Raw genomic sequence first — 26,715 nt, 5'->3', positions numbered from 1 at the left:
ATTAGCCGGGCTTGGTGGCGGGCATCTGTAATCCCAGCTACTAGGGAGGCTGAGGCAGGAGAATTGCTTGAACCCAGGAGACGGAGGTTGCAGTGAGCCGAGATCAGGCCACTGCACTCCAGCCTGGGCGGCAGAGGGAGACTCTGTCTCAAAAATATATATATTAATTAATTAATTAAAATAAAATTATCTTGAAGTGTATTTGTTGACATGTTTACACATTCACAATGCATTGTGAAAAAAGGGGGTTGCAAAACATTATGTTCAGAATGTCCCACTTTTGGAAATAAATAAATGCCAAAATGCTAAGAGAGTTTATCACTAGTTGGATGGGTATTGTGACCATGCTTTATTTTCTTTTTGCTTAACTGTATCTTCTGATTTTATTGAAAGATAGTACTTCTCAGGCCTGGAGACGTGGCTAACACCTGTAATCCCAGCACTTTGGAAGGCTGAGGCAAGCGGATCACCTGAGGTCAGGAGTTCGAGGCCAGCCTGATCAACATGGAGGAACCCTGTCTCTACCAAAAATACAAAAATTAGCTGGGCATGGTGGTGCATGCCTGTAATCCCAGCTACTCGGGAGGCTGAGGCAGGAGAATCGTTTGAACCCAGGAGGCAGAGGTTGCAGTGAGCCGAGATTGCGCCATTGCACTCTAGCCTGGGGGTGACAGAGCAAAACTCTGTCTCAGGCAGTACTTCTCAAATTTTAAGTGTGCATAGAATCACATGGGGATCTTGTTAAAATACAGATCATGATTCATTTGGATTGAGGTGAGGCTCGAGGTTCTCCATTTCTAAACAAATTTAGATCTCTGTTTTGTGGTAGGTAGAATAAAAGATGTCCACATCCTAATCCCCAAAACCTGTGAATATGTTACTGTACAGAGCAAAAGGGATTTTGCCAATGTGATAATCTTACTATGGGAAGATTATCCTGGATTATCCTCTAGGTCCAATGTAATCAGATGGGTCTTTATAAGAGGGAGGCTGGAGTGTCCAAGACAAAGAAAATACGCCAGTATAATAGATGTCAGAGGGATGCCAGGGCCAGGAGCCAAGGAATGCAGAAAGCCTATAGAAGCTGGAAAAGTTTTGGAAACTGATTCTCTTCTACAGCCACCAGAAGAAACTCAGACATGCAAACAATTTTAGACTTCTAACCTCTAGAACTCTAAATTAATAAATGTATCTTGTTGTAAGGCACTAATTAGGTTTGGGGTACTTCGCTGAAGCAGCAATAGAATACATGCTCAAAAGTTATAGGCTCTCTAATTTGCTACCCTTCATTTATTATTTTAACTTGCATAAAATTGAGTCTTGGATAACTCTACATTATAATACAGCTCATTGGATGTTTATAAATTAACAGAATTCCTAGATTCATTTTTGTTTATAATAAACTTGAAACAATATATCTTTCCATAAGGACTGATTATGTAAATTATGGTATGTTTATACAATGGAATATGGTAGCTGGTAAACATGTTGATGTAGCTTTATATTTATTAACATTAAGGTTTATATTCATTAATGTTTATTAACATTCATTAATGTTTATGTTCATTAACATTAACACCTGGGTCAGGAGTTCAAGATGAGAGGGTGGATCACCTGAGGTCAGGAGTTCGAGACCAGCCTAGCCAATATGGGGAACCCCTGCCTCTACTAAAAATACAAAAATTAGCCAGGCATGGTGGCACGTGCCTGTAATCCCAGCTACTAGGGGGGCTGAGGCAGGAGGATTGCTTGAACCTGGGAGGCAGAGCTTGCAGTGAGCAGAGATCGTGCCACTGCACTCCAGCCTGGGCAACAGAGCAAGACTCTATCTCAAAAAATAAAAAAGAAAATAATTTGTTAATTTATATTCAAAGACTAAAATGCTCAGGTAATTTGAGTAAATAATTCCATGCTTGGAAATCTATACTAGAGAACCAATTCAAAGTACTGAAAATATTTTTCAGGTATAAACTAAAACATGTATGGCTCTATTTTTATAAGAACAATGGTATAGGAATGATTTAGTAAACGCTTATGCATTCACAAGGTGAAAGTTTCTGCAGTAGTTTTCAATATTAATTATTAAGAGTGTGTCATAACTTGGAAAAGGGCCTTTTTTTTTTTTTTTTTTTTTTTTTTTTTGCTTTTAGAGACAGGGTCTCTGGCTATGTTGCTCTGGCTCGTCTCAAATTCCTGGGCTCAAGTGTTCCTCCCATCTCAGTCTCCTTAATGAAACTGGGATTATGAGCATGCACCACTTCATAGAATAAAATATTTTTATTTATTTATACTCTAAAATATTGTTTAAAATAAAAAGTACCTAAATATAAATATACAATATAAAAATAGACTCTAGCCAGGTGTGGTGACTCACACCTCTGATCTCAGCACTTTCGCAGGCTGAGGTGGGAGGATCACTTAAGCTCAAGAGTTCAAGATCAGCCTAGGCAAATGCCATCTCCACAAAAAATACTAAGATTAGCCGGGCATGGTAGCGCGAACCTGTGGTCTCAGCTACTCTGGAGGCTGATGTGGGAGGATCACTTGAGCCCTGGACAGGGAGGTTGCAGTGAGCCATGATTGTGCCACTGCACTCCGGCCTGGGAGACAGAGCAGGACCCTGTCTCAAAAACAAATAAATAGTAAAAATAAAAATAGACTCTAATCCACAAATAGAATTCTATGTACCCTAATAATTTGTTTTTTGTTGTATTTGGAATCCTTCTAAAAGTTTTATTTTACAACATGATATACATTATTTTATGGTGTTAAAATAATTAATAGGCCATTAGACTGAGGCTGCTCCAGCACCCTGGATTCCTACAGAAGCAAACCAAAACCCAACTCAGTGTATTTTATTTGTCACACTTCCACATTCACCCTATAAAAGCCTTTCTTTGGTGCCCCTTTAGCAGAGTCCCAAACTGATTCATGAATCACTGTCTGTTCAAATAAACACTTTAAGATTTTACTGTGCCTTAGTTTCTCTTTTAACAATGGTAATGATATGGAAACACTTATCTGACAAATGTTTTTGAGATTATGTAATATTCACTGACAAGGTTTACACTTATGCTGGTCTTAAACAGTGACCATAATCATCTTCTTTAATTAATTGTATTAATCTAACATAGTCTTTATGATGATCTAAAAATAATTATATCATTATTTTTTGCTTTTTTTGTTTTTGTTTTTGAGACAGGGTCTCACTATGTTGCCCAGACTGGAGTGCAGTGACACAACCTCAGCTCATCACAACCTCTGCCTCCCAGGCTCAAGCGATTTTCCTGCCTCAGCCTCCCAAGTAGCTGGCATTACAGGCACATGCCACCATGCCCAGCTAATGTTTGTATTTTTAGTAGAGATGGTGTTTCACCATGTTGGCCAGGCTGGTCTTGAACTCCTGACCTCAAATGATCCACCCACCTTGGCCTCCCAAAGTGCTGGGATTATAGGCTTGAGTCACCGTGCCCGGCCACGTATTTAGATCATTCTAAAGAACACATTTGGCCGGGCGCAGTGGCTCAAGCCTGTGATCCCAGCACTTTGGGAGGCCGAGACGGGCGGATCACGAGGTCAGGAGATCGAGACCATCCTGGCTAACACAGTTAAACCCCGTCTCTACTAAAAAAAAATACAAAAAACTAGCCGGGCGTGGTGGCGGGCGCCCGTAGTCCCAGCTACTCGGGAGGCTGAGGCAGGAGAATGGCGTAAACCCGGGAGGCGGAGCTTGCAGTGAGCTGAGATCCGGCCACTGCACTCCAGCCTGGGCGACAGAGCAAGACTCCGTCTCAAAAAAAAAAAAAAAAAAAAAAAAAACCACATTTATGGAAGAATCTTGTTTATAGTATTCAGGATTCCTTCCTTCCTTCCGTCCGTCCGTCCGTCCTTCCTTCCTTCCTTCCTTCCCTCCCTCCTTCTTTCTTTCTTTCTTTGAGATGGAGTCTCATTCTGTTGCCTAGTCTGGAGTGCAGTGGCACGAACTCGGCTCACTGCAACTCTGCCTCACTGAAACCCAGCCTGAGCCACCATTTTAAAAAACATAATATTTGAAGCCGGGCATGGTAACTCATGCCTGTAATCCCTGCACTTTGGGAGGGAGAGGCGGGCAGACCACTTGAGGCCAGTTCAAGACCAGCCTGGGCAACATGGTGAAAACCTATCTCTACTAAAAAAAAAAAAAAAACATTAGCCTGCATGGTGGTACACACCTGTAATTCCAGCTACTTGAAAGGCTGAGGCATGAGAATAGCTTGAACCTGGGAGGCTGAGGTTGCAGTGAGCCAAGATCATGGCACTGCACTGCAGCCTGGGTGACAGAGCGAGGCTCTATCTTAAAAAAAAAAAAAAAAAAAAAAAAAAAAATATATATATATATATATATATATATATATATATCAGCTGTGTCTTTAAGGGCAAACAAAAGTTATCCAGGGGAAGGTTGAGAATGCAAAGGGAACAGTACTCACAAAGCAGAGGTATAAAGATGTTTAAGAAAGAAAAAGGAACTTGATGACGTTGGGAAGTAAATAAGTAAGGTAAATAGGAACTTAATGTGAGAGGCCTACAATGTTATTCTAGGGAGCAATAGTGGTCATTCATTGATGAATCAAAAGAACCATTTGCCTTTTCTGCTCTTCTCTCCAGACTGTGGTTACATAGCAGTACACATTGGAGATACTCGGCTCCACATTTAGCTGGAAGACATGGCATGTCTTCTTGCATTCCTTCTAATCTTCCTCTCCCATTGCCCATAAAGGATCTTCAAACCTTCTCCGCACTCATGCCCTTTGTCCTACCACCTCCACAGCTCCTTCTCTACAGAAAAACTTGCCTTTTATTTCACAGAAGAAATGTAACCTTTTATTTCACAGAAGAAATATATCTTTTTATTTCACAGAAGAAATGCATCCTTTTATTTCACAGAAGAAATGCAACCTAGAGGCCAAGGTGGGTAGATCACTTGAGCTGAGAAGTTTGAAATCAGCCTGGGGAACAAAGTGAGACCCTGCTTCTACAAAAAATACAAAAATTAACTGGGCAAGGTGGTTCATGCCTGTCATCTCAGCTACTTGGGAGGCTGAGGTGGGAGGATCGCTTGAGCCCGGCAGGCAGAGGTTGCAGTGAGCTGAGATCATGCCGCTGTACTCCAGACTGGGTGACAGAGTGAGACTGTCTCAAAAAAACAAAACCAAACCCCCCCCCAAAGAAAACAACAATAACAAATCACACACAGCGTTTTGTGTCATGTTCATCCTCTTTTTTCTTTTTTTTTTTTAGACAGGCTATCATGCTGTCACCCAGGTTGGTGCAATCTTGGCTCACCACAAATTCTTGGGCTCAAGTGATGCCCCCACCTCAGCCTCCTGAGTAGCTGAGACTACAGGCCTGCACCACCACGCCTGGCTAATGTTTGTATTTTTTGTAGAGACGGGGTCTCACATTGTTGCCCAGGTTGATCTCAAGTTTCTCAGCTCAAGTGATCCGCCCGCCTTGGCTTCCCAAAGTGCTGGGATTACAGGCATGAGCCACCTCTCCAGGCCATGTCCACCCTATTAACATTTGGAAGTGCCTAGCACAGTGTAGACTCTTTAGACTTGTGGAATAACAATGATTACTGAAATGAAACATATAGCTGAAGGTGCTACTAGGGTATATAAGACTTTTTTTCTGACTTAGAACTACATCAAAGAAAGAAGGGCCTAAGACCAAGGTATGGGAATGCACACAATGAACTGCTCAAAAGAAAGTTAGCTTTAGTAATGACAGGAAGAAGCTATTTCTTCAGCGAAACAGAATACACACAGAAAAATTTAAGAAAGCCATTACACTGGCTGGCAAGACAGATGTGGATATTGTGGCTCTGGTACTCACGGAGTTTATAGTCAGGCACACTGTCCTAGCACAATGACCAATACGTTATCGTATTTACAGCGTTTTGGAGTTTCTGTCCATCTCTCTCAATAGAATAAACTTTGAGGTAAGTTTCTTACGTAGAATCCCCAGCAGTGTTCGCTACACAGTTGGAGCTCAATAAATGTTTACGGAGTGAATGATGAGGCACAAAAGGAATTTGTTGAATTATTTGTTAAATGAATCAAATAATTTTCTAGGATTCACGGGCTGTCTTCTGCACGATAAGCTTCATTCTGTGGGTCTGAGTTTCTCCTGGTTCCCAATTCTGTGTCTTTTCGTGGATTATCTACTTTATAGCTGGACCTTTGTATTTGTTCAAGATAATTATTCTTCTATTCCTAATAGAAGCAATCATAGCCCTAGCGAAACCAGACGTTAATTCCACTCTCGCAGTTCTTTTCCCCAAGGCAAGCAGCAAAAAATGCATTCCCACAAAAGAGCAAGCTCATCCCCAAATCCCGGGTTTCCCAGCCCCACAAGCTGCAGGAAAACAGGAGGGAGGCACGCGAATATTTCTTCGGACCTCAACGATCCCAGAACCTGGCCTTCTAAAACATCCATAGGCTTAACCTCATCATATAACTTAAACAGCCTTCGCAACACCGAGAGCACCACACCAACACCTTCTTATCCAGCTCGGGTTGGGAGAAGCGCTCCTCCAACTCCAGACTGCACGCCTCGGTAGCGCGGTGTCTTCTGGGATCTGTAGGCTCCCGCAGTTCGGCTTTCTTCTCTCGGTGACTCCAATTCCCGGCAGTCAGTGGGCTCCAAGGTCCGCCCTCTTTCTGGAGGAGGAGCCCAGATCGTACGGGAGGGGGCGGACCCTTGCCCCTCCCGAGCTTGGGCCAGAGTGGTGCGGGCGGCGCGAGGCGGCGATTCCCACGTGTTGGCTTTCTCACGCTAGCCCACTTTGGTCCTCCTTGACATCCCGGGCCTGTGGGCCCGCTTCCTGCCAAGATGCCGAAGGTCAAGTCGGGGGCCATTGGCCGCCGCCGCGGGCGGCAGGAGCAGCGCCGGGAGCTGAAGAGCGCTGGAGGTGCGGATCCCCGCGAGATAGCTGGGGTCGGGTCAGGTCTTCCGGCAGGACCTAGCCTGGGGTGCGGACCGAGACCTGATCGGCGGAGGCTGGTCAGGACCCGCTCCCGTGAGCGCGGAAGGCAGGGGTGGGTCCCCTAGTCGGCCGCAGGCCCTGCGCGTCGTCGCTGGCTTCCTTTACAGCTGGAGGATGAACTTAAAAGAGTTTGTCAGTCCTGGCGTGACGTTTCATGGCCCTGGTTGGCTCAGAAATCTTCCCCCTACCCATGCAGCTTTCTTCTCTGGGACTGTCTAATATCTAATCTCAGTAGGAAAATTAAGGCTGTTTCGTGTTTTCTTACAGGACTCATGTTCAAAACGGGAATTGGGCAGCACATTTTGAAAAATCCTCTCATTATTAACAGCATTATCGATAAGGTGGGTATGGAAGAGGAAAGGGAGAGACTTGTTGGTTTATTAATTTTATTCCTGTGAATACATAAGGGCAGAAAGTCTGCCTGCCATAAATTAGATGCTCTGTAAATATTTGTTGAATGAATCAAATAATTGTCTAGGATTCAGGGGCTGTCTTCTGCATAAATAAGATTCATTCTGTGGGTCTGAGTTTCTCCTGGTTTCCCAATTCTGGACCTTTGTATTTGTTCAAGATAATTATTCTTCTATTTCTAATCATTTTTTTGATCACTTTTAGTTTTTATGTACTCCATCTATTTATGTCTAAACCACACATTAGAAAGTTTGTTCCCCAGAAAAACATATAGTACCACATATAAATTATTTGATGTATTCCAGTACCACATATAAATTGCTTGGAGTATTACTCCTATCTGAGTTATTGATGTTCTCTTATGGTTATGGATGATTGGGTGCTAGGAAGTGAAATATACACGGTGCAGATTACACTTATGGTTAAAAGCAAGAAAAGCATCTTGGAGTTGTAGAAAGAGCATTACATAGTTAAAGGATCTTGTCGGGCTTCCTGTCATTTGAAAAATGAGAAAAAGAAAAGGTTGGTGTACTATTTTAACCTTTTTAGCTCATAGTTTCCTTTAAGCATCTGATAAAAGCTGTGGCCCTAGAATATTACAGCTGTGTGCAGACGTTCAATTTTGTATACAGTTGCTGCTCTTCTGCATCCTTGAAACCATAGGTGGGTTGAGAATTGAAAAAAACTCGTCCAGCACGTACAGTCCTTTCCCATTTGAACTTGTTGATGTGAACAGAGAAGGTAACAAGAGGCGATTGAAGTATTTCTAGATAGAAATCAGAATGCCAATCCCACAAATGCTGTTCCTGCTTTTCTGACTCCTAAAGTTGAGCAGTATTCCTCCAAGTTAGGAAAGGTTTTAGATTTTCTTTTTTTTTTTTTTTGAGACGGAGTCTCGCTCTGCTGCCCAGGCTGGAGTGCAGTGGCCGGGTCTCAGCTCACTGCAAGCTCCGCCTCCTGGGTTTACGCCATTCTCCTGCCTCAGCCTCCCAAGCAGCTGGGACTACAGGCGCCCGCCATGTCGCCCGGCTAGTTTTTTGTATTTTTTAGTAGAGACGGGGTTTCACCATGTTAGCCAGGATGGTCTCGATCTCCTGACCTCGTGATCCGCCCGTCTCGGCCTCCCAAAGTGCTGGGATTACAGGCTTGAGCCACCGCGCCCGGCCAGGTTTTAGATTTTCATTTGCACCAAATGTTATTGAGGTAATTTTGTTAACCACATCGATCATGAAGAATCTAAAAATGGAGTCAGATTAAGAGCTCTTATCGGAGGACATACGAGTAAAGATGGTCAAGTGTAAATTAACTTCTGTGTTCTGATGTGCCAGAAGAGCTAAAGTGTTCGTGCTTGCTTTTAGGCTGCCTTAAGACCAACTGATGTAGTGCTAGAAGTTGGACCTGGAACTGGCAACATGACTGTAAAGTTGTTAGAAAAGGCAAAAAAGGTAAAAAGGGGATTTAATGTTTGGTATCACAAATGACTACGTTAGCATGCTCAGTTGGTTTTCAATCTGAATATGTCTTAATTAATTGCTATTATTTTAGTAGTAACTCCTGATCCCTTGTTGGAAATTTTGTCTTAGAAAATATGAGATATTTCGGTCGGGCGCAGTGGCTCACGCCTATAATCCCAGCACTTTGGGAGGCCGAGGCGGTTGGATCACGAGGTCAAGAGATTGAGACCATCCTGGCCAACATGGTGAAACCCCATCTCTACTAAAAATATAGGAATTAGCTGGGTGTGGTGGCAGGTGCCTGTAGTCCCAGCTACTCCAGAGGCTGGGGCAGGAGAACCACTTGAACCCGGGAGTCAGAGGTTGCAGTGAGCCAGGATTGCACCGCTGCACTCCAGCCTGGTGACAGAGTAAGACTCTGTCTCAAAAAAAAAGAAAAAAAAAAAAGAAAATAAGAGATATTTCAGTCAGGAAAACAGAAACCACTTAGGTATTTCAACAGGGAATTTTTTTTTTTTTTTTGAGAGGGAGTTTCACTCTGTTCCCCAGGCTGGAGTGCAGTGATGCGGTCCTAGCTCATTGCAACCTCTGCCTCCTGGGTTCAAGAGATTCTCCTGCCTCAGCCTCCCAAGTAGCTGAGATTACAGGCACCTGCCACCACGCTGGCTAATTTTTGTATTTTTAGTAGAGATGGGGTTTCACCATGTTGGCCAGACTGGTCTCAAACTCCTGACCTCAGGTGATCGCCCACCTCGGCCTCCCAAAGTGCTGGGATGACAGGCATAAACCACCATACCCAACCTCAACAGGGAGTTTAATTAGGAAGGAAATACCCAACCCCTTCCCTTTGTACCCTATAATGCTGGTGCCTTTCACTGGCCATTTCCAACCAGAAGTTGAAAGGTAAGGGAACTGGACTTCATTATCTATAGGATGCAGAGAGAAGTAGATAATATATCTGGAAAAGCCTTTCGTGGTGGCTCATACCTGTAATCCCAGCACTTTGGGAGGCTAAGGTGGGTAGATGGCTTGAGCCTAGGAGTGAGTTCGAGACCAGTCTGGGCAACATGGTGAAACCCCATCTCTACAAAAAATTGGCTGGGCGTGGTGGTGCATGACTGTAGCCCCAGCTACCAGGGAGGCTGAGGTGGGAGGATTACCTGAGCCTGGGAGGTTGAGGCTCCAGTGAGCCATGATCCTACCACTTCACTGCAGCCTGGGTGACAGAGCGAGACCCTGTCATGAGCCATGATCCTACCACTTCACTGCAGCCTGGGTGACAGAGCGAGACCCTGTCGTGAGCCATGATCCTACCACTTCACTGCAGCCTGGGTGACAGAGCGAGACCCTGTCGTGAGCCATGATCCTACCACTTCACTGCAGCCTGGGTGACAGAGCGAGACCCTGTCTCAAAAAATAAAAATAAAGATACATCTGGGAGCCAAACAGAATAAGCAGCACATTGTTTACCCTGTAAAGACGGTTTATATAGAAGTGGGGCCAGGAGCTGTGGCTCACATCTGTAATCCCAGCACTTTGGGAGGCTGAGGCAGGAAGATTGCTTGAAGCCATGAGCTTGAGACTCGCCTGCGCAACAAAGTGAGACCCAATCTCTATAAAAAATAAAAAAGAAGCTGGGCATGGTGGCTCACGCATGTAATCCCAGCATTTTGGGAGGCCAAGGTGGGAGGATTGTTTGAGTCCAGGAGTTTTGAGACCAGCCCAGGCAACATAGTGAGACCCGTCTCTATAAAAAAAAAGAAAGGAGATTAGCCTGGTGTGGTACACACCCGTGGTCCCAGCTGCACAGGAAGGTGAGGTGGGAGGATCCCATGAGCCCAGGACTTCAAGGCAGCAGTGAGCTATGATAGCACCACTCCACTCCATCCTGGGCAACAGAGTGAGACCCCATCTCTTAAAAAAAGTGTTTTTAATAAAAATAAAAGAAGTCAATGAAACCTCAGCTGAAATTGGAATAAAATTTCAATTTCGGCCTTATTTGACATCTATTTCATTTACTTGAGAAGTTATCTATGCCATGTATTGTGTATCTCAGTAGATGTGACATACTTACAGTAAGAGCAATTGCATTGTACGCTCTTCTCTAACAACACTGACTGCACAGACGTGGTATATTTTCTTTCATCGTCTGTTCAGTTACAAAGCATGGAGACAGATGAAACGTGATTCTGTTGATTATATGGGTAGAACTCTCACATAATCTGGTTGTCTACTTTTCTGGGTGGTGGTGTTTGTTCGTTCATTTGTTTGTTTTTGAGACCAAGTCTCGCTCTGTCGCCAGGCTGGAGTGCTATGGCGCGATCTCGGCTCACTGCAACAGCTAATTTTTGAATTTTTTAGTAGAGATAGAATTTTAGGCCAGGCTGGTCTCGATCTCCTAAACTCATGATCCACCCACCTCAGCCTCACGCCCGGCTTTTTTATTGGTTTGTTTTGAGACGGAGCCTCACTCTGTCGTCCCGGCTGGTGTGCAGTGGCGCAGTCTTGGCTCATGGCAACCTCTGCCTCCAGGGTTCAAGCAATTCTCCTGCCTCAGCCTACTGAATAGCTGGGATTACAGGTGCCCACCACTAGGCCCAGCTAATTTTTTGTGTTGTTTCTGTTTTTGTTTTTGTTTTGAGATGGAGTCTCTCTCTGTCGCCCAAGCTGGAGTGCAATGGCACGATCTCGAATCACTGCAACCTCCACATCCCGGGTTCAAGCAATTCTCCTTCCTCAGCCTCCCGAGTAGCTGGGATTACAGGCGCCCACCACTGTGCCCAGCTAATTTTTGCATTTTTAGTTGAGATGGGGTTTCGCCTTGTTAGCCAGGCTGGTTGCGAACTCCTGACCTCAGGTGATCTGCCTGTCTCAATACAAAAATTTTCAAAGAGTTGGGATTACAGGCGTGAGCCACTGCACCTGGCCTAATATTTTGTATTTTTAGTAGAGATGGGGTTTCACCATGTTGGCCAGGCTGGTCTTTCACTCCTGACGTTGTGATTCGCCCACCCCGGCCTCCCAAAGTGCTGGGATTACAGGCATGAGCCACTGTACCCGGCCCATTTTTGTTTGTTATTTGAAGTAGGCGAGTACAATTGAAAGAATATTGGTGGTAGAAATGGAAAAAGAAGTTTGTCACATAAATCATGTAAGAGTTCCTGTTGGGATAACAATAAAATATTTATATTCCATAATTAACCTAAATAATTTTTTTTTTTTTTAATTAGGTTGTTGCTTGTGAACTTGACCCAAGGCTGGTAGCTGAACTTCACAAAAGAGTTCAGGGCACGTGAGTATACATAATAGAATTAAAGTCATTTCAATCTCATGAAACAACAGTCTTTTTACATTTTTTCTTTTCTCATCAGGCCTGCGGCCAGCAAACTTCAAGTACTAGTGGGTGATGTGTTGAAAACAGATTTGCCGTTCTTTGATACTTGTGTGGCAAATTTGCCTTATCAGGTATGTTCTCACATTTTCAGGAACATGATACTAAGTGTTTCTCTGACGTGTGTTTCCCAAAAATAACTAGTTAATTCTCTTACAGATCTCATCGCCTTTTGTCTTCAAGCTGTTGCTACATCGACCTTTTTTCAGGTTTGTGACAAAAGACTAGAGTTACTGCCAAATTTTGAAAGACTTACAATTCAGGTGGTGAACATAGCCAAAAATGAGTCAGGTCAGTTGAAAAACTACTGAAGAATTTTTATAGAAAATGTTGATTCGTATGGAGGTCTTTCTCTCTTTTTAATTGAGAGGTTATTTGGGGACAGTATGCTAGAAATCCTGCTTCTGAGACCAGACAGCCTTTCCCTCTTTTTGAATCTTCCTGCCGTTAAGCCTAGGTTAGAATTTGTATTACGTTAGATCTAGACAATTGCAGTGGTTTGCTAACTGGTCTCTAGTATAAGAGGTCTTCAAAAAGTTCATGGAAAATGTGTATTATGAAAGAACTATGCAAGGATTTCAAAATTTTTCTGCACCACAATAAACTCTGTACTAACTGAACAGGATCTAGTGTGAGGCACTGAGAAGGATAAGACATCAGTTTGAAAAGAGCCCCTATCAGCAACATGAACTCTGCTAAAATTGAAGTAAGAATAAACATCCAATTTATGGTGAAGCCTAGTTGGAAGAATGGTGAAATCATTGATGCTTTACAGAAAGTTTATGGGGACAATATCCCAAAGAAATCAGCAGTTTACAAATGGATAACTCGTTTTAAGAAGGGATGAGACAGTGTTGAAAATGAAGCCTACAGTGGCAGACCAGCCACATCAAATTTGTGGAAAGCATTCATCTTGTTTGTTCCCTAAGTGACGAAGAAAAACATTGAACAGCACAAACAATAGCCAACACCATAGACATCTCAGTTAGTTCAACTTACACGATTCTGACTGCAAAATCAAAGTTAAAGTGTCTACTTTATGGATACCCAAACTGTCATATCCTCGTTTCTGAAATATTTTATGAGAAAACAAAACAAAAAACATTGTACTCAAATCAGCTGCAGATAAAAGCAGAGTTTCCAGTGGAAATTTTATATAACTGGGATCAAGATCCTGAAACATGGCTGAGTGGAGTAGCTCACACCTGTAATCCTAGCACTCTGGAGACCGAGGTGGGCAGATCACTTGAGGTTAGAAGACCAGCCTGGCTAACATGGTGAAACCCCATCTCTACTGAAAATACAAAAATTAGCTGGGCATTGTGGTGGGCACCTGTAACCCCAGCTACTCGGGAGGCTGAGGCAGGGGAATCGCTTGAACTCAGGAGGCGGAGGTTGCAGTATGCCGAGATTGTGCCACTGCACTCCACACTCCAGCCTGGGCAACAGCGAGATTATCAAAAAAGAAAACAAGATCCTGAAGCATTTCTTCAAAGAATTGTAACGGAGATGAAATATGGCTTTACCAGTGTGACCCTAAAGACAAAGCAGAGTCAACATAATGCCTACCAAGAGGCAGAATGGGTCGAGTCAAAGCAAAAGCAGACCAGTCAAGAGAAAAGCCCATAGCAACATTTTTTTTTTTTTTTTTTTTAATGCTCAGGGCATTTTGCTTGCTGACTTTCTTTAGGAACAAAGAATGATAACATCTGCTTATTACAAAAGTGTTTTGAGAAAGTTAGCTAAAGTTGTAGCAGAATGACTCCCAGGAAAGCTTCCCCAGAGATTCCTCCACCATAACACTTCTACTCCTTCCTCTCCTCAGACAAGGGCAATTTTTTGAGAGTTTCAATGGGAAATGGTTAGGCATCCACCTTACAGTCCTGATTTGGCCCCACCTGACTTACTTTTTATTTCATGAGGTAGTCTTGCTCTGGTTCCCAGGCTGGAGAGCAGTGGTGTGATCTGCACTCACTGCAGCCTCCACTTCCTGGGCTCAAGCATTCCTCCCACCTCAGCCTCCCAAGTAGCTGAGATTACAGGCATGTGCCACCACATTCAGCTAATTTTTGTATTTTTTTTAGCGATAGGTCTTGCCATGTCGCCCAGGCTGATCTCCTACTCCTGAGCTCAAGTGATCTGCCCACCTCAGCCTCCCCAAATGCTGGGATTATTACAGTCATGAACCATGGTGCCCAGCCCTTCTGATTTATTTTTGTTTCCTGGTCTTAAAAAATCTTGGAAGGGTACCCTTTTTTCTTCAGTTAATAATGTAAAAAAAAAAAAAAAAAAAGACTGCAGTGACATGGTTAAATTCCCCAGAGCCTCAGTTCTTTGATACAGACTAAAAGGCTGGTATCATAACTTACAAAAGTGTCTTGAACTTGATGGAGCTTATGTTGAATAATAAAGTTCATGTCTTTTCTTTTTTTTCTTTTCTTGAGACAGGCTGGAGTGCAGTGGTGAGATCTCAGCTCACCGCAACCTCAGCCTCTCCTAGGCTGGGCTCAGATGATTCTCCTACCTCAGCCTCTTGAATAGCTGGGACTACAGGGGTGTACTAGCATGCCTAGCTAATTTTTATATTTTTTTTAGAGACGTGGTCTCACCATGTTCTGCCCAGGCTGGTCTTGGACTCCTGAGCTCAAGCGATCTGTCTGCCTTGGCCTCATAAAGTGCTGTGATTATAGGTGCCTTATTTTTATCTTTTAACTCAATATTTCCATGAACTTTGAAGTCACTTTCTACGTTACATACTAGTGGTTTTCAAACTGCAAGTCAAAAACTATTTAGTGGTTATAAAATTAATGAGTCATGACCATCTTTTTTTTTTTTTAATGACATGGAATGGAATATATCAGAGGGCATTGCATGTAGTCCAGGTAATTATAGTTCCATGAAACTTTTGTTTTGAAATACAATATAAACACATATACACACAGACATTTGTGGCTTGGCTTGCAATGCCAAATGTATTTTTTAATGTGACTCGTCAAAAGTTTGAATGTCAAAGTGTAGCTTTGAAGATGCTCTTCTGTTCATTAACCCCTACAAAGTCTCCCCATTGCCTGCTGAATAAAAAGTCTACATCTTTTGGTTGGGCATGGTGACTCATGCCTGTAATCCCAGCACTTTGGGAGGCCAAGGTGGGCGGATCACCTGAGGTCAGGAGTTCCAGACCAGCCTGGCCAACATGGTGAAACACTGTCTGTACTAAAAATAGAAAAATCGACCAGGGGTGGTGGCGTGCACCTGTAATCCCAGCTACTCGGGAGGCTGGGGCACGAGAATCACTTGAACCTAGGAGATGGAGGTTGTAGTGAATGAAGATTACGCCATTGCACTCCAGCCTGGGCGACAAGAGTGAAATGCCATCTCAAAAAAAAAAAAAGTGTACATCTTTTAACCTGTCAAATCAAGGACATTGAACATCACAATCTGCCTCTTCAGCCTCATCTCTTCCTTAAAGGTGTCTGCTACCCCATAAATATATTTCTACTGCTGAAACAATATATTTCACTTTGTTTTCATAGAAGAGGTGATGGACTAGTGCTGATTTGAAACACCTTCTCATCCAGTCTTTAAAGGCTTATATTTGCAAGCTATCTTGTGGTGAGGAGTACAGCCATTATAAAAACAAAGCCAGCTCTCTCATTCTGTGGCAATAAAAAAGACTGAAAGTGTTCTCCTACCTTATAATCAGCTGCCAATGCTTTGCTATTTCTCTCCCAAGAAAATTCATTGCAGTCAAAATTCATTTATAGTTGACAATGACCATTTTCTTTATTCCTTTCTGCTTTCTTTTCAGATGTGCTATACTTATGTTTCAAAGAGAATTTGCCCTCCGACTGGTTGCAAAACCTGGAGATAAGTTATACTGCAGACTCTCAATTAATACACAGCTGTTGGCACGTGTGGACCATCTAATGAAAGTAAGTGAATTTTGTTCTCTTTCTCTTTTTTCTGAGACAGAATCTCAGTCTGTCACCCAAGCTGCAGTGCAGTGGCTCGCTGCGCTCTCTGCCTCCCATACTCAAGCAGTCCTCTCACCTCAGTCTCCCGAGTAGCTGGGACTAGAGCTGTGTGTCACCATGCCTGGCTAATATTTTGGTATTTTTTATAGACACAGAGTTTCGCTATGTTGTCCAGGTTGGTCTTGAACTCCTGGGCTCAACGATCCATCTGCCTTGGCCTCCCAAAGTGCTGGGATTACAGGTGTGAGCCAAAGCGCCCAGCCAGTGATTTTTATTATTGAAATAATCTAGCTTAACTCATCCTTGAGCATCTAGTTGTGCCTTCTGTGAGGACAGCATCTTTGGTTACTAAATAAAAGTTGCCTTTGAGAGTACTACTTAAGTACTTTTTCATTAACAGGTTGGAAAGAATAACTTCAGACCACCGCCCAAGGTGGAATCCAGTGTTGTAAGGATAGAACCTAAGAATCCACCACCACCCATCAATTTTCAGGTGAGGTTAAAATATTGGCTTAATAAAAGGAAAAAAAAAGTCCAGGCTGGAAGATGTGTGTCTATAGCAGCAGAAAAATATTGAATCAACCTAAATATTCAAACACAGGAAAATGTTAATTACAACACATCCTTCTGCTGAAGTAGATGGAATAATTTGATGCAAGGTAGTTATAAAGTGAGACCCAGTCTCAAAAAAAAAAGAAAAGAAAAAATTGAATAAAACTTGGAAAACAAGGTAAAATGAAAATAGTTGTTTTAAAGTAATATTATGGGTTACATGTTTTAATTGTAATTGCTTTTGAGATTTAAAAACAAGAAAGAAGACCACTTAATGTAAAACCTTACTACAGCCACATTAGAGAAAAACACAATTGTGTGTGGTCAACTGGTGGTAAATGGAGTGGTTTGTCAGTAACTCCTTCAAGGAGGTTTAGGGGTGTTGCACAGGCAGTATCTGAAGTCATGTCTGTTTCGAATCTTATTTTTGAAAATGATACTTAGATTTAAATAGATGCCATGTTCTTTGTTCAGAAGTGGGACCATTTTGTTTTTCCTCCACTTTCTTTATTTTTTATTTTTTGAGACGGAGTCTCGCTCTGTCGCCCGGGCTGGAGTGCAGTGGCCAGATCTCAGCTCACTGCAAGCTCCGCCTCCCGGGTTTATGCCATTCTCCTGCCTCAGCCTCCCGAGTAGCTGGGACTACAGGCGCCCGCCACCTCGCCCAGCTAGTTTTTTTTTGTATTTTTTAGTAGAGATGAGGTTTCACCGGGTTAGCCAGGATGGTCTCAATCTCCTGACCTCGTGATCCACCCGTCTCAGCCTCCCAAAGTGCTGGGATTACAGGCTTGAGCCACCGCACCTGGCCTCCACTTTGTTTTTCTAAGATGGGGTTTCACTGTGTTGCCTAGGCTGGACTTGAGCTTTTGGTCGCAAGTGATCCTCCCACCTCAGCCTCCCGAGTAGCTGGTACTACAGGCATGCAACACTGTGCCTGGCTTTATTTTTTCAAATGAAAAAAAAAATTGTCATGCTTTGACCCTTGTTAAAAAAAAATTCTGAGGAAAAGACATACTCAGTGAAATGCACCAAAGTACAAAAATCAAATGTATGTCTTACTTTTGCACGTGTGCCAGCCATATCAAGATACAGAACATTTTCCACTTTAGAAAGTTCCCTTCAATTTTATATATTAAAAGACAAGGTAATACCTAGCAGGCATAGACAAGAACAAGAAGTTTGTGATTTGAAGAAAATGTTTATCTTCTATTTCAGGAATGGGATGGTCTAGTAAGGATAACCTTTGTTAGGAAAAACAAGACACTGTCTGCTGCATTTAAGTAAGTATTATACTAATTTCTAATGTGTAAAGGACCAGTGCTCCAGATACTATGCTAGAATTTGGTCCTTTTCGTGAGCAGCTACCCTAAAGCATAAAGATATGGGTCCAGACAAACTTCACCTTTTTAACTATCTTTAGAGCTTGGGAGGCAGGAGAACTTAATGAAGAAAGTTTGCTGGAGTTGAGAGTCAGATCAGGTTTTTTTTTGGCAAAACAGGAAAACACTCCCAAACTCTGACCATACATCTGCTCTAGTTTTTTGTTGGAAAAATGAGGCAATGATGGACCCCTTCCACACTTGTGAAGGATATGTGTCATCTTATTAACTTGGGAAAATGCAACTCATCAATTTGGGGTTCAAGGGTAAAAGAGAGGTGAGACACAGTTTTACAGGGCTTGGAGATTTTTTTTTTAGGGGATGTTTCGTGGAGGGTCTAGAACTTCTCTAAGAATTTAAGAGGTATTTATCAGGATTTTGCACTTTAAATATAGTGTTTGCTGCATAAGTTTAAATATTCAACAACTTTTAAAATTCCTTAATTGCACCATACATAACATGAATTTCATCTAAAATGAAATTATTGCTTAAATGGCTTATATATTAGTAAAAAAAAAAGTTTAAATTAAGAAATTCTTCTGACTTTGGAATAATAACAGTGGCATCACTTCTTTATGCTACAGATCAAGTGCAGTGCAACAACTCTTGGAAAAAAACTACAGAATTCACTGTTCAGTCCATAATATTGTAAGTAGAAAAGGTTCCTGCAGTTTCATTGATTTGTTTTCTTTTAAAATGTCCATTTTTATTCTTGTTGATCTAGCATGAGATTATTTTGTACATTCCATAGGATCCTTAAAAGACAATATAGAATGCATAACTAGCACAATTTTGACTTGAATTCTGACAGGTCAGTGCTGCTCTGTATCCTGTGGAACAGATAAGAGCAACTTTGATTACTCCACCCTGTCCTCTAACTACTGACAGTTGTTTTTAGCCATAACAAGGATCAGATTGAGCAGTTACGGGTTCCTCAAAGCTATAGATATGTATAGCTTGCACAACTTAAAATAACTGTGTACAATTTACTGTCCTCTGAATTGTGACCATGTCTTGTTTTTTGCTCACACAGCAGTTACAAATATAGTTATTAATTTCTAAGTTTAATACCCAGAAATTGAAATAAAGTTTATATGGCTCAATAGCAGGTTTCTGGTTGCCTCATGCTTATCATTTGTGTAACAGTGTGTGTAATGTGATGTTTGCTAACTTTTTAGCTTCCAGTTTAATTAAACAGAACAGACAAGAGATAAACACCAATTTTCTCTTTATTTTTTATGACTCAGAACCTATATGATTTAATGTATCACAGTACTATCTCCATTTTCTCATTTATGGGGAAAAAGTCATTAGATAATCTGCCTAAGTATAATAGAAAAATATTAAGCTAGATTAAGAAAAATATTTGGATAAAATATGTGCATTAAGTGTAAAATCCTTAATATTCCCAAGGCTTGGGCAGGTCACCTCTTTGAGAAAAACGAGGTGGTTAAGGTGAAATCTGTAGCAAGAAAATGCATTATTTTGAAAGGAGTAACAGTTGCTTTAAAATTTATAGTTTTAATTATTTGTGAAGTCTGAAACTAGTAACTATTATAGAATTTTAAAGAAGAAAATGGCTAATATAGACAGGATTACTAATTCAAGGTATTCCAAGTTTTTGTTAATAAAGATCAGCCACTTAGAGATCCAAGTCTTACGTAAACAATCAGGCCTTCCAAAGTCTTATTAACAGATATATTAAAGGTGACTATTTTATGACTTACTGAACTAAAAAAAAAGAGTCAAGGTGACCTCATTAAAGATATGTCGTTCATTTATTCTGAATCTTATATTGATAGATAATACCAGAAGATTTCAGCATAGCAGATAAAATACAGCAAATCCTAACCAGCACAGGTTTTAGTGACAAACGGGCCCGTTCCATGGACATAGATGACTTCATCAGGTAATTACATTCTTGTTTTCCTAAGTGTTTACATTTCTTTACTGTGACACCTTCAGATTAGAGATTTTAAAGGCTTTTAAGCGGTATAAGGTGCTACCTGGGAGAGTTATTGCATAGCACTTCCATGGCATGGAATAGTATTTGGTGTAGAAGATGGAGGCTAGTTAGCTGCAGCAGAATGAACATTTTCTTTAAGAACAGTAGTCAAGAACAGTCCGAGCCAGAAGATTGCCTTTGTGTTAATGTGGTGTGCATGTTCCTCCCTTCCTGCTCCCTCCCCAACTCTCATTCATAGTCTTAGTCTTAATAGCTTATCCCTCCAAAATAGTCCATAAGGTAGAATGGACCTTATGGTAATCCTCCAATCATAATACATGTAACTAGATCTGATTTTTAAAATTTCCTTACTGGGAATAGCTGTTGTTAAATCAATCTTAAGCATACAGTGCCAGTTAGAATCCTACCTGGTTATCTATTTAGTAATAATATAGTTAGTTTTGTAGCCTGAGGCAAGTTCTATACTTCTCAAGTAAAAAGCTGTCATAATTATCTAGGTAATGTAGACCAAAATTTGTTTTGCTTGAATTAAGCAAGTAAGTCTTATGAAAATAGAATAAGGCTTCAATTAATTACCCAGGTAATTACTAACCTGTACTTACTGTTTTTAATCATTAAGATGTTAACTTTCAGAAGTTCTTGCCTGTTTAGCCAATTCACTTTTAAAGCTTCCATGTTCTAGAGGCTGAATACAAAATGAGGGTAGTTTGTTCTAAAAGTCATTGGTTTGACTTTTTCTAAGCCGGAAACATAGTTCTATGTAACTAAGACAAATGGAGTTTATATTTTATTGGCTGGCCAGCAGTACTACTGAGTCTTTTTAGATGTTAATCCTAGGCATTGAATACTATTCATAAGTATCTACTTTGCTTTTTTAGAAATTTATCTGGACCTGTTTCTATGGGCCAGCCTAAAAATAACCTCAGGTCTAAAGAGAAATATTTTATCTTTTCCTTCATTTTCACTAAATTTCCTCAAAGTTATTGGGCATGTGCAGTTTACTAACTAGAATCTATTAAGTACACAGGTATCTACAGGGAGAAATAATGTGTATTTAATTGGAATATAAATAACAGCTTAAGAGAGGAAGAAGGGGCATGTAAGATTGGTTATTCATCTGACTTCTGCCAATTCCAAACAGCTTCTTGTTCAGTTACCTTGAAACAAGCGCCAGTTGAGTTCTTAGGCCTGGGATAATGAGTCTAAGATAATTTTAGTCAAATTCATTACGACATAAAAGCTATAATGAAAGACGCACCAACATGGCATGGTTTTAACCAATATACATCTTATAAATTTAGTCAGACAGTAACATTTCTTTTTTTTGTGTGTGTGAGACAGAATCTTGCTCTGACCCCCAGACTGGAGTGCAAAGGCACAATCTCAGCTCACTGCAACCTCTGCCTCCCGGGTTCAGGCAGGTCTCCTGCCTCAGCCACCTAAGTAGCTAGGATTACAGGCATGTGCCACCATGCCTTGCTAATTTTTGTATTTTTAGTAGAGACGCACTTTCACCATGTTGGCCAGGCTGTTCTTGAACTCCTGACCTCAGGTAATCCACCTGCCTCAGCCTCCCAAAGTGCTGGGATTACAGGTGTGAGCCACCGCACCCAGCCAGTATCGTTTCTTTAATAACTAGTATTAGGAGTGGGTGGGCTCTGTCAGCATGATGTATTCATGTTTTAGAAATAATGGTATAGAACTATATACCATTATGTGCTACAAATAAGCTTTTCAGTACCATTCCATTTTGATTTCTTTTTTCAGATTGCTACATGGATTCAACGCAGAAGGTATTCATTTTTCCTAGGTGTTTGGAAAACAGAATTTTTCAAGGTCAAGAAAAGAAATGAATTTTGTATTTTTTGTATTTGAGAAGATAATGCTTTTGCTTTAGAGACATAATTTACTTGACTGTTTTTGGTTCGATACTACTACTGTTGTCACCATTTATGACTCTGAATTTTTAAGTTGGAGAGTTCTAAGTATCCAAGTTTTTAATATATAGAGCTGGTCCAATCTATTCATAATAATCTTCAAGTTCAGGAGCCGCAGAGACGCACAACTTTACACTTAAACTTATCATTTCTAACAGTTTATTGTATAAAGATGTTACTCTTCTATTTACTGTTATATACTGTGAGGCCTTCTTTAGGCCTTTAGCTCTGTTCCTCCAGTAGTAAAACAGTTAAAATATGCTTCACTAGTCACACATTCCCCATACCATTTCATGTTATTCACATTCCCCGTACCATTTCTTTTATTCACATGTACAGTAAAACAATTGTTTCTTAAAGTATTTTTATTTTGGTTCTCTCATTCTCTTCTCTATTTATCCTATACACTGTCTGTTATGATTGCCTACCTCTTTTGCTATCCTATAGCATCAGAGACTTAGGGTTCTGGCTAAGCCCAAGTCTGCTACTGCCACCGAGCAGTGCCAGGCATATTTAAAGGGCATGACTCCCTACGTGTAAAATGAGGAAGCTAAACTGGAATGAAGTTAACAATAAAATTATCTTTTTTTATGGTTCTTAGGTAGATAACTATAGACATAGCAAAATTTCAAAGGGTTTTGTAATTGAAACTGGTTTTATAGTTTTATATTTGCTTTCAACTTCAGAAAAACAGCCATTCCCCATAACTACAGGTTCCCAGTATTCCTGTGATTTCTGGACAATTAAAATTTCCAGTACTTTTTTCATATACCTGGTGCTTAGTTTTAAGCTATTTTAAAACTGTCAGATTGAGAATTTCAATAGATGTCATAAGCAAGTTTTATTAGCTACTATGTTTAAATCAATATAATACTAAGTGCTGTTAATATACTATAATAGTTTTAGTAGCTATTTTCTTTCTATAAAAAATTAATAAAAATATCTTTGTTGATATTTGGCTTTTTTAAATACCTAAATTAATAGAAGGAGTGTTTCCAATTAATTTAACAAAGCCAGATTTGAAATCTAGCTTCAAAGTCATATAGTAAATGTTACTACATAATTAAAATAATGCTTGTTCTTGATGTATAATCCAGAACAAAAGCGTCAAGCTGCTTTTGTTAAACAAATATGAAATATACATAAGGGTAGATTTTTTGTTTAATTTCACAAAACTCTTTTGCGAAGTTCACTTGTATCATCTCTATCCTTATAGTCAAAATTTTAAGATTTAACTTGGCTTTCTCGGGTTATTTCCCTCTACCCCTATGAATTTCTGAGTTTTAGTTCCTTTTCTGGCCTTCAGTTTTCACTATCTGTAAAGCTGAAGGACTGTATTATACTGCCTCCAATATCTTTTCTGGTACTAACTTTTAAAATACCTGATCAGAATGAAGCCATCATAGTATAAGGCAGCGTATTTGTCTATAAGGAGACTTTCCAAAGACGGTACCCATCCAATGCAAATAATACATTTGAAGCTAATCTGTTGTGCTTTAAATGAGCAAATTCACGTCTTTATTGCCCTTTGAAAGTCGGTTAATCTCAAAAACTACCTTTTTTAAAATATCCTCTGCAAGGTCAATTGTAACAGTTCTCCATCCTTCCTCTTCCCTTTGAAATAAACACAAATAGAATATATCTTACAGCTGCAAGAAAACCTGAGTCCCTTCCAAAACAAAGGTGATTGAAGTAAATTCTCTCTAAAACTTATTCCATAGACTTCATTTATTAATAAGCATATTGTGAAAATCTACATTTGTTTTAGATTTCATGTTTACAGAGCTTTTCACACTTGTATTAGGATCTTTCACAACTACTCTCTGGGTTTTATGAACAGTAAAGTAAAGAATCTGGCTCATGTGACTCTCTATTCATAGCTCCCCTTTGGCTCCTATGAAGGAGCTGGTAGTTCCCTGGAGTAAATAAATCAAAACAAGATATCCTTGGGAGATTTTTATCTGTTAATCTACTCCGGGACCCCATCCTGGGAACTGAGGGAAAACTCCTAGAGAGATATATGAATCTTTGAACAAAATATTTACATGAAAAGTGGCCAGTTTTCTTCCTTGGAGTAGCAATCTGTAAAAATAAGTGCTGCTGTTTAAAAAGTAGCATGCCCTACAACAATGTATTAGTGAGAATTTGATGATTCTCACCAAATAACAACGAAGTTTCACATTTGGTACTGGATGGAGCTTGGGTTAGATCTGCCTTTTAAAGGCGAAGTCAACTCTTTCAGCTTAATTCTTTTTCAAGGGAGTAATGTACTGTCTACACTTGGCTTAAACTAACTTCTATTATGGACTACTTTCAATGTACATGTAAATGTTCATGCATCAGAAGCCAATTTCCTTTAACAGTACATAGAAAAGGTGTATTTTGGGGTGGTAATGAACACTTCAAATTAAGTAATGATATTGGTAAGGATCAAATTGCACTATTAGTCTTGTTAATACCACACTGGCACACACACTGCATATATATGTATTTTCCTAAGATAAAACTCTTCTCAGAATTTCATGACTTTTTATTATACACCAACTAGTTTATATTTTAGTTCTTTACAAAGAAAATGCTAAGAAAAATTATAATCACGTTATATGGTTTTAAAATCATAATTCCAGATTTCTTTACATATAAGATGGAATGGTCCAGCAGCTATATCCACTGTCACAGACTTTAGTTCCGTTCAATGATATGGCACATCCTGCAAAATTAACTAGTCACACACAAAAAATGTCTCAAATACAGTAAAAATGTACACACAAAGGTAATTTACAATGACAAATAAGGAATGTAATTTTTCTTGGCTGTGCTTCAGAAATTTAGGGTCAGTAGCCTTAATCAAGGCACAAAGCAGGAAAAGGTGAGCACAGCTGTCTCTAGGAGTGGGCAAGGTATGTACAATCACTGATGAGGTATGCATGCACGCAAAGGATTTAAAACTGCTCAGTCTCACTACAAAAATTGAACTGAGTTAAAAGGAAATGCTGTGGCTTACCCCTACTATCTGGCTCTGGATCGAGTCCACAGTCTTAATTCATCAAATAGAAAATAAAACTGACAAGGATCTCCAAAAGTAAATCACTATTTGCGTAAATGAAACAAAATGCTTCATTAATCCCAATTCTTGGTTGTGCCTCCTGGACTAGAAGCATTTTGTAGACAAGAGTGTTTCACAAAATTGAAATGTAATTCAGGTGAAGGACAAAACATTTTCCACAGACACTTAAAATTCCAAACTTTCAAATGGCCCTTACAGCTGAACCGTTGTATGTTACAGTAGTGAGGGTTCTGGGAATCCTTTAGCAGCAAATGCCGGTTTAAAGGGCACGGGGTCTCTTCGGGTTGATTTGCTTGCTGGCTTGTTCCTCTTCTTGTAGAGCTGCACGGAAAGATTTCACTTTGTCTTGGAAAAAGAAAAGAAAGAGGGGATAAGTATTGTATTATATGCAGTAAGAGTTTACAACTTTATGGGTTCGATCAAGTCAGCTGTGTTATTTCCTAACAGTTACTCAGTATTTTTCCTTTTGTTTTTGTTGTCTAGAAACTCAGAACTAAATTCAGTGCTGAACTATTACAAAGTTTTTTGTTACAGATTTCCAGAAATACCTATTTTTCTATATCTTTCAATAGCTTTCTGTTCTGTTTGGCACATTTAGTTCTGTTTTAATTTACTGGAATTCCTTCTGGAGTATAGGCAGGTTTTACATGTGTAAAATACATAGTCTACCTTTTTTTTTGAGATGGAGTCTCACTCTGTTGCCCAGGCTCGAGTACAGTGGCGCAATCTAGGCTCACTGCAACCTGCACCTCATGGGTTCAAGCAATTCTTCTGCCTCAGTTTCCCAAATAGCTGGGATTACAGGTGCGCACCACCATGTCCAACTAATTTTTGTATTTTTAGTAGAGACGGGGTTTTACCATGTTGGCCAGGCTGGTCTTGAACTCCCAACCTCAGGTGATCTGCCCACCTTGGCCTCCCAAAGTGCTGGGATTATAGACATGAGCCACCGCGCCTGGCCCCCCTATTTTACCTTTTTTAAGTTATGAAAATTTAAAATATATTTGAATTTTTAGAAATGTACATTTTGTCCTCATTGTGACGAAGGGGGATTGTGAAGAGGTGATGACAAAACGATACATTTCTTGCTTTTACACGTTATTTCCGGTCATCTACTGATTTAGTCATGTAAGAACTAGAAATAGGTTAGTAAATTGTCAGACAAATTACATGCAGCTAAGATGAGACATCTTTCAATAACAGTGGCTCTCAACTGGATGTGATTTTTGGCCCCCAGCAGGTATTTGGTAATGTCGAGAGACATTTAGGGTTATCCCAACTGGTGTGGTGCTACTGTCATGTGGTGGACAGAGACCAACGATGCTGGTAAATATTGTACAAGGCACAGGATAATACTCCTCAACAAAGAACTGCCTAGCCCCAAATATTAGTAGTGCCAAGGTTACAAAACCCTACTCTGTAGACTTCAGAAGAAAATAAAGTTGGAATCTCAATTTTCCTCCCCTTTTTGGAAGTACAGTGATGTTTTGAAAAGTTAACTTTTCTGAAATTTTGAAATGAATTTAAGGACTTCTGGATTTGGTGCTCTCAAACTGT

General features: G+C 40.5%; 2 protein-coding genes across 6 annotated transcripts in view; one reads left to right on the top strand and one right to left on the bottom strand.

The window, feature by feature from the left end:
* The first annotated feature begins 6,685 nt into the window (after positions 1 to 6,685).
* On the top strand, positions 6,686 to 22,453 carry DIMT1 (DIMT1 rRNA methyltransferase and ribosome maturation factor). Of its 3 annotated transcripts, none has more exons than XM_033179668.1 (12): positions 6,686 to 6,952; positions 7,295 to 7,368; positions 8,797 to 8,883; positions 12,123 to 12,184; positions 12,264 to 12,357; positions 12,443 to 12,492; positions 16,092 to 16,215; positions 16,658 to 16,750; positions 18,025 to 18,089; positions 18,773 to 18,836; positions 19,991 to 20,097; positions 21,922 to 22,453. In XM_033179668.1, exons 1-12 carry the CDS (start codon positions 6,874 to 6,876, stop codon positions 21,962 to 21,964), a joined length of 942 nt encoding a protein of 313 aa, XP_033035559.1. In that variant the 5' UTR covers positions 6,686 to 6,873; the 3' UTR covers positions 21,965 to 22,453. The 3 variants fall into 3 exon arrangements, with proteins under 3 accessions (XP_033035559.1, XP_033035561.1, XP_033035560.1); XM_033179670.1 differs by having other exon boundaries at positions 6,712 to 6,952; positions 12,443 to 12,574; XM_033179669.1 differs by having other exon boundaries at positions 6,723 to 6,969; positions 21,922 to 22,448.
* Positions 19,948 to 26,715, bottom strand: part of KIF2A (kinesin family member 2A) — a 91,750-nt gene continuing 84,982 nt past the window's right edge. For 2 of the 3 annotated variants that reach the window (XM_033179664.1, XM_033179667.1), the window contains one exon: positions 19,948 to 25,503. In XM_033179664.1, coding sequence (XP_033035555.1) covers positions 25,418 to 25,503 — 86 coding nt within the window. In that variant the 3' untranslated portion in view covers positions 19,948 to 25,417. The remainder of the gene's footprint in view (positions 25,504 to 26,715) is intronic. The other variant, XM_033179666.1, reaches the window with a different exon arrangement.

This window comes from Trachypithecus francoisi, unplaced genomic scaffold, assembly GCF_009764315.1.
Source record: "Trachypithecus francoisi isolate TF-2019V2 unplaced genomic scaffold, Tfra_2.0 Lachesis_group2, whole genome shotgun sequence".
Classification (NCBI taxonomy): Eukaryota; Metazoa; Chordata; class Mammalia; order Primates; family Cercopithecidae; genus Trachypithecus; species Trachypithecus francoisi.
This window is presented reverse-complemented; position numbering and strand designations above follow the sequence as displayed.